The sequence below is a fragment of the Lissotriton vulgaris genome, chromosome 4_1 (assembly GCF_964263255.1).
Source record: "Lissotriton vulgaris chromosome 4_1, aLisVul1.2, whole genome shotgun sequence".
NCBI classification, from domain to species: domain Eukaryota; kingdom Metazoa; phylum Chordata; class Amphibia; order Caudata; family Salamandridae; genus Lissotriton; species Lissotriton vulgaris.
In genome coordinates, this window is record NC_141691.1 from 1,000,841,144 (window position 1) to 1,000,849,526 (window position 8,383).

General features: G+C 44.2%; 1 protein-coding gene across 1 annotated transcript; it reads right to left on the bottom strand.

The window, feature by feature from the left end:
* Positions 1-7,275: 7,275 nt before the first annotated feature.
* On the bottom strand, positions 7,276-8,172 carry LOC147722807 (uncharacterized). Its single transcript, XM_086967389.1, has one exon. It carries the CDS (start codon positions 8,170-8,172, stop codon positions 7,276-7,278), a length of 897 nt encoding a protein of 298 aa, XP_086823515.1.
* Positions 8,173-8,383: the final 211 nt, after the last annotated feature.

An 8,383-nucleotide genomic window follows, 5' to 3' on the forward strand; every position in this document is an offset into this window, starting at 1 on the left:
TTTTTGCCCCGCGGGGCCCATTTATAGCCCCCACATGAAACCTAGGGGGTCAGGGGGGTCTACTCTGCCCCCTAATGGTCTTTTCCCCCTTTGTTTTGGCCACCTCTTGTGTCTCGATCCTACCGAGACACAAGATGGCGGCCACTCTGGACCTTTTGGAATGTTTACAGACACCCAAGAGCCAATCAGCTTTCCGTGCGCAAGTCGCGTGGCGCGCCCGGTGCGCTCCCCGGTGCGCATACCGGGGCGCGCTTATAGATATATATATTTTTTTGATCCTAAATTACTCAAAATCCACTTTAGCACATATCTTGAGACATAGCAAAGGCACATCGGGCTACCAGTCCCTACAATTTTGCCAAGTTTGGTGTAAATCCATTCAGCCGTTCGGGCTAAAAGTGAGGTCGACCGCCCTATGGAAATTAACATGGGGAAAACTCGTTTTGGGACACCCCTTTTATCTCGGTCCCCGCTTGACGAATCCCCCCCAAACTTTCAGGGAAGGACCAGAGCTCGCAGAGGCCATCTTGAGGAAATTTTCAGGCAGCATCGTCAACCGGCGCCAAAGTTATTCCAAATAGAATTTTGAGATTTAACATTGAAAAAAATCCTAACTATAACTACCTACTGGCGACCGCCAGTAGGTAATATATATATATATATATATATATATATATATATATATATATATATATATATATATATATATATATATATATATACACATATATGTGTGTGTGCGTGTACATGTATGTATATATATATATATTTGTGTGTGTATATATGTATATATATATATATATATATATATATATATATATATATATATATATATGAGATCCATCACCTCCTCCAACGACGAGAGTGAAGAGGCCAAACCAGGGGAACAGGTAGGAACAGCATTTATTCCATAAACAGCAGGTAGGAAAAGTTTGTATCACCTGCTGTAAGGCGAATGCATTTCGGCTTAGGATTAGCCTTCTTCAGCGCCACGGGTGTAGATGCTTCAGATGGCACCAATTTTCACTGATATAGTATCACGCCCCACCTGATTTGTCCGGCGCTGCCCCGCCCCTGCTGGCACGAATACCTATCGCAAATGTCTCTGGTCAGTCACATGATGTACCGCGACTACCAGTCCGAGAATGCATCTGTCTTGCACTTGCTGGTGAATTTTGCGTGGGATGGGAAAGTGCTCTGCTGATGGCAAAATCTCTGCCCTCTGCTGCCGTGGAACACGCTGTCGCCTCCAATCCCCACTCGTCTCAACCTCCCAATGTCTGGTGTCCTCTAAGCGGGGACAGGGGTGGAATACAAACCCTGCCCAGCGTGAAGCGGATTGACTCCAACACCGCCGTAATTTCCCCCAGACCAGGAGGTGGGTTTCTGGCAAATCCTGGTACCCCGGACACATCCAAACGCCACCGAAGCAGCAACCAGCGAGCCAGAACCAACTTGATGAGACGGGGGCCTCTTATGAGCGGCACTGGAACCCGCGCTGTAAATGAGATCCATCACCTTCTCCAACGACGCGAGTGAAGAGGCCAAACCAGGGGAACAGGTAGGAACAGCATTTATTCCATAAACAGCAGGTAGGAAAAATTTGTATCACCCACTGTAAGGTGAATGCATTTTGGCTTAGGATTAGCCTTCTTCAGCGTCACGGGTGTAGATGCTTCAGATGGTGGCAATTTACACTTTCTAGGTCAATGAAATGAATACACCCTTATTTTTATTTAAACACTGTTGAGTAAAGTGCACATTGACACTGACGAAGGCGGCAACGCTGAAACGCGTCTGTCAATTTTTGCTATAAAACGGCTTAGTAAATTTTATCTTTCGCTTCGAAAATTCTATATGGCTCAGGAGTGCACTCTTTTTGAAACATTTCTTTTGGGATTGAGAGACGAGAGTTGTGGAATTAATTGGCGTGTTTCACCGTGCGCAGAGGACGCACCCGCAACAACGAGGAGCGGTGGCTAGTGAACGGTGTTTTGGACATATGTATTGGACTGATTGCCGCCGAGGAAGGGAGATGCCCGAAACGCGTCCGGATCTACAGTCCAATGCTAGCTGGCAAGAGAGAGTGTTTGACCTTTAATAAAGCTTTGGGGAAAAGCTTCCTTGCTGCCCGAGTGCTTCCTATCTTTTGGACATTCCCCACGAGCTTGAATGTTGTAGCGGCTGTCCCGCCGCTGGAAAGCACCACTCCAGAAACAGGAGATCACGGAGTCAACATGCTACTGACTTCATTTGTGGGGCAACAAGGCAGGATGTTAGCACGTCGCTCTTTCTGGGGCTCAACCGAGCTTTGAATTATGGAGCATCAATAGACGGACTTCACCCCCCACAAAGCAGTGCTCAGAGTCATACAGAACAGCCAATCATGGGCGTGCAATCTTGCTGAAATTGGGGGTGGGGCCACATGGTGCTCTACGGACTGATTGCCGCCGAGGAAGGGAGATGCCCGAAACGCGTCCGGATCTACAGTCCAATGCTAGCTGGCAAGAGAGAGTGTTTGACCTTTAATAAAGCTTTGGGGAAAAGCTTCCTTGCTGCCCGAGTGCTTCCTATCTTTTGGACATTCCCCACGAGCTTGAATATATATATATATATATATATATATATATATATATATATATATATATATATATATATATATATATATATATATATATATATATATATATATTTTTTTTTGTTTCTAATTGTTGGTATAAAGGGAGGCTGAGATATTTTATTACTAGTGGCCATTTGGGGACTTGGGCCTAATCTAGGTACTTTGTTTTGTTTGCCCCAATAATCACTTCCCCCTCCCTTCCTTTCTGTTAGAATTGGCTCTGTAGGAGCTTTTAGCGGGGGTATAATCTTTTTAATTATAGGGGTCACATCAGGGAGCTCCAACAAAGAGGGCTCCGTTGGAGAAAAGTTCAAAGAAAAATCCAACGAAGTTGACATATGATTAGGGCTCTTTCGTAACACATGGGTTGGTGATAAGGAATTATCCTGGCGCAACAGGGGAATACTAGCATCTGGTGATAAAGAGATCCCTAAGCTCTGAGGGCTATGAATAGGGGGTGAAGATATCTGTGTGAAAGCGCCTAATGACGAGCGCTTGTTTTGTTGGAGATCAAATGATAAACGTGATTCTACAACAGATATTTTGTGGTCCAAGTTCGAAACAGTTTTTAGTAAGAAAGCGTCCAATGTACTTCTTACATTTCCCCCCGAGCGTTTTTCCCCGATTCTCCGGTGGCATTGTCTGTATTCCAAGGGTTGAAGTTTAAACAACAAGTTAAAGGGACAGGGCCCAGCCCGGCCTCGATCGACCTCGGACGGCGTCAGACAGACCCGCCCTTGTCCCGGGCTTCTCCCTGCGCTGCCCGCGCGCTCCCGCGACGCGGGAGATGAGGCAGTGATTTAAGCGCCTCCTGGCATGATTGACCCAGGTGCGGCTTCCGGCCGCAAAGGCTGCGGGGCGTGGTAGTTCTCTACCACTGCACCCCCCTCCACACTGCAGCCGCACAAGGATGGAGTTGGAGTGCGGCAGAGGGAGGCGGGCTAGCACGGCGGGTCAGGCAGCGGGTCCGTGAAAGTATGCAGGTAAGAGCCCACAGGTTCGCACAAGATCGCCACAAGTCAATTTCGGATTTGGCGTGATCCCTGCTCCCCCGGAGATGAGGCAGTGATTTAAGCGCCTCCTGGCGTTATTGACCCAGGTGTGGCTTCAGGCCGCAAAGGCTGCTGGGTGTGGTAGTTCTGTACCACCGACCCCCCCTCCACACTGCGGCCGCACAAGAATGGAGTTGAAGTGCGGCAGCGGGAGGCAGGCTAGCACGGCGGGTCAGGCAGTGGGTCCGTGAAAGTATGCAGGTAAGAGCCCACAGGTTTGCACAAGATCGCCACAAGTCAATTTCGGATTTGGCGTGATCCCCATAGATATATATATGATCAAGGTCACCGTGTAGTGACCGAAACGCGTCATGCTGGCGATTGCGAGAAAATAAACCACCTTTGAAGCTATTATCTTGCGCTGTGGAGTGGTCTGTACCTGTGGGTTCCGTTGGTTGCTTACGGAAACCTTGTCCTTTTTGTAGAAAACGGAGCAGGACTGTGAAGCGTATATATATATATATATATATATATATATATATATATATACATATATATACACACACTCCTGGTCTCAGTCCATCCACGGAAAAACCAGAGTCGGAGCCCAATTATAGTACGGAGCTGTCAGTTTTATTCAGCAGAAGAAAACACCCAACGCGTTTCGAGATCAGCCGATCTATTGCTCAAGGGTGGAGCTCACCGGTACCAACATTAATTTAAAGTGACATACTTTTTTAGAAGTGCAACACGTGATCATAGACATAAAGAAAATGTACAAGTTAATGCTATGTCTGGAAATTGAAAACAATGTTTCCTGTAAACATTTGTATTGCTTTCAGGTACAGAAACCGAAAACAAACGGGAGCCACATTTCATTGAGCAGTCAGACTTTGACAATAAACATAAGAGTTATTGAGCAATGTTCCGTTTTAGCAAAAGAGCATTATAACACTTTGCTTTCTGTTTTATATCGGGCCAATTATCTCCTGGCATCAATTGCGATGTTTGTGTTTGAATCACACAAATACAAATAGTTATAGTTCATAATTAGCAGTGCAGCCCAAGTGGGCATATGTCGTATAGTTCTGTTAAGCTCTTGAGGTGACTTCCAAATTCAGCCCCAGTGGGCAAAATCAAACAAGTGGTTCATGTTCCTCTAAAAGAAAGAAAAAGACATAGCTATCTGTGACAGTTCTTACATTACAGATCCGTGTACTATTAAAACCAATTTAAAAATAGAATTTGGTTACCTAAGAAGCAGCATCATATCTTTACATCAAATGAACTACATATCAGGTCTGGAGGTGAATCGCTAACTCTTCCCCCAAATTGTGTCCTGCAGGCTGCATAGTATTGTACATTATAATATACTTGGATTAGAGTTTCCTTAGCTCCAGCCACCTGTTGCCTCCCCTCTCACTGCTCTCAACACAATCCAGAACATAAAATTTCATCAAATTTGGATTTTTGTTGTGTTTATCAGCAAAGTGTCTGGCTACAGGGTATTGCTGGTTCACATTCCTGATTGCTCTCTGATGTTCCAAAATTCTAAGTTTTGCCTGTTTCGTTGTGCACCCTATATAAAATTTATTACAGGGGCATTCAAGGGCATAGATAACATATTCAGTTGTGCAACTGAGATGTTTAGTAATCTTGTGGGCACAACGTTCTTTGGACAGTTGTATTGTTTCAGTTGTTGCTGTATTTACAGGCTTTACATCTGCGACAAGGATAAAAACCTTGAATTGTGTTGGTCTTCTGGCTTTCTTTTATCAGTGTAGTACTCAGTGTATCCTTAAGGGATTTTGCCTCCCTAAATGTCAACGAGGGAATATCATGAATAGCCTCTTTCACATCTTTATCGAGCTTGAGTGTATCCTAATACTTTGATAGACATTTACGTAGTTTCCAGGATTGGCTGTTATAGGTAGTTATAAAATGTACCTTATCATCAACACTGTGTTGTTTGGGGATTAGCAACTCACTCCTGTCCATGGTATTGACCTTTGTGAGGGCCTGCTGGATTACTTTTTGACTGTATCCCCTTTCAGAAAACCGCTTGACCATTGTCTGACTCTCTCTAGAAAAGCTTTCCACCGAGCTACAGTTTCTTTTAGCCCTGATTAGCACGCCTATTGGTATACTACGTATAAGGCTATGGGGGTGACCACTCCCTGCATGTAGCAGGCTATTTCCTGCAGTGGACTTCCGAAATAGGACACTTTTCAAGTTTCCTTCCTCGATTTCTAGCCTTATGTCCAGAAATTCCAACTGTTCCTTGCTGATAATACTGGTGAACTAAAGGTTAAGAGAATTTTCATTCAGGATAGACTCAAATTCATGTATCTGGTCGAGGGTGCCGTTCCAAATACAAAAAATATCGTTGATATATCTTTTCCAGAGGATGACGTGGGTACTAAAATAGGAGATCTTATTCACCACTAGCTCCTCCCACCAGCCCAGATACAAACAAGCTAGGCTGGGGGCAAAGCAAGTACCCACCGCCACCCCTCTGGTTTGTTTAAACAGTGGTTTGTTGAAGATGAAATAATTGTTGGTCATGCAATCCCACATCATGTCAAGAGGCATGTTAGTGTGTGATAAAAGAGAGATCGATCTCTCCTTTAGATAAAATTTGCATGCCTCTACACCAAGTTCCTGTGGAATGCTGGTGTACAGGCTGGCGACGTCAAAACTCACCAGCCAGTACTCCGGATTCCAAGTGATGTCTTTAATGATTCGCAAAAAGTCAGATGAGTCTCTTACATACGAGGGCAGACTGGTGACAAAAGGCTGCAGGAAGTGGTCTATATACCTGCTAGTATTCTCATAAAGGCTACCCACCGATGAAACAATAGGTCTACCAGGGGGTGTCTGAAGATTTTTGTGCAACTTAGGGAGTAAATAAAGTGCAGGTATTTTCTGATATCTTACATGGAGGTAGTTCTACTCATCATCCTCAATCAACCCCCTTGCTTTCCAATCACAAAGTTTGTCACCATATGCACATTTAGATACATTATAGTCATCTCTAGTTGCTTTCACATAATTATTTTAATCAGACAATTGCATTAAGCCTTCTTTCAAATACATATGAAGAGGCCAGACCACTACATTCCCGCCTTTCTCAGTGTTCTTAATGACAACATCAACCCAACTCCCCATCTCCTTTAAGGCAAGAAACTGTCTTTTGTTTAAATTCCAATTTAATTTGGGCTTCATTCTGTCCATCCGTCTCATTTCTTGTATCATACCTTGTTCAAAGCTATCAATATAGCTGTTAGCAATTTGTGGTACGAAAACCGATTTGGGTTTAAACCCACTGTTGCTGCTCATGTCGACTGAGTTCTCAGTGTCAACTAAGTTAAATAAAGCATTATCGCTGACATTGTCACAACCTGCTAATAATTGGACAGATTGTAAAAGTTCAGCATCATTTATACTTAGTGCACTGGGTTTGTCAACCATAATATCTTTTCTGTCGTGGTTTGGTCGCAAACCACTTCTTTAACTTAAGTTTGCGCGTGAAACAAAATAGATCAATACGAGCATTGGTAAAGTTAAAGTTGGATGTGGGACAGAATGAAAGCCCTCTAGAAAGTACTTCGAGTTGTATAGATGTTAAGATACGATTAGAAAGATTTACCACTGTCATGGGGTTCACTTTTTCGCTGCCTTGCCTCTGGTTACGACCCCCACTGGACTTGGCGCAGCCTCGAAAGATTTGTTGCCTCTTCCGCGTCCGCCATTGCCGCCTTTTCCACGCCCTTTTGATGGGGTGCCTGTTTGGCGTCTGTTGGCAATCAGGGCTACTTCCTTTAAAATTAAGTCTTTTACTGGAATTGTTTCCAATGGTTCGGAAATATCGCTTTCAACCGACTCATTCTCGTCATCTACGGTTACTGATTCTCCCAAAGTTGTTTCGGTTTGGTTAGGCACATTTTTCTTTTTTCCAGGTGTCGTATGTTTTTTAGTTTTCTTCGCGGCATCCCTGATCACATCATACCGCTTAGCAAAGGTTAGGATCTGGCCCTTGCTATAGTCGATTTCATCGCGGTGGAATTTCCGTTGCTTTTTCTCTTTAATTTCCTCCTCTATTTTATCGAGGCGTTTGGTCATCTTATCCATTTCAGTAGTAAATTCACTCTCTGTATACTTAGCTTTGAGTTTCATAATTAATGCCTCATTCTCTGTATTCAGTTGAGCACACTCCTTTTCGGCATTTTTTATAAGCATTTTTAACATGTTGAGAGAACATGCGTGGTTGTTATCCATCCACTCACTAATCAGTTCGGGGTCAGGGTTTTGGAACGTTGGTATGACAAAAATCCTTAAACCACGCGGCATCCTATTACATTCCAGGTACTTGGTGAGGGCAGCCGCCTCCCACCAGCGCGATTGCTCACGTTTAAGGTTTTTCCATAGTGCATCCCATAATGATCTCAGTTCATCAATTTTCTTACCAGGTGGTCTTGTCTCATCCCCAACACTGGACTCTGTTGGTGTAAAGAGTTTCGCTGCTGCTTCCAACCTCCTGTTGTTTCTTGATTCTGCCATATTCACTGACACAACTAACCAGCCGGTATGTCGTTGTTTGCACCGTATGTCTCCGTGTTGCTCTGTTTCTGGCTGTCACTGTTACCCTATATTGGGCGGGAAATCGCAGTCTTGTCAAAATTTTGATAATAAATCCGCTCCGGTCTGATCCCAGGTTACCGGATAGTGTCCTGTTGTTATGCGGCCTTTCGTAAAACTCAAAGCCCGCTTT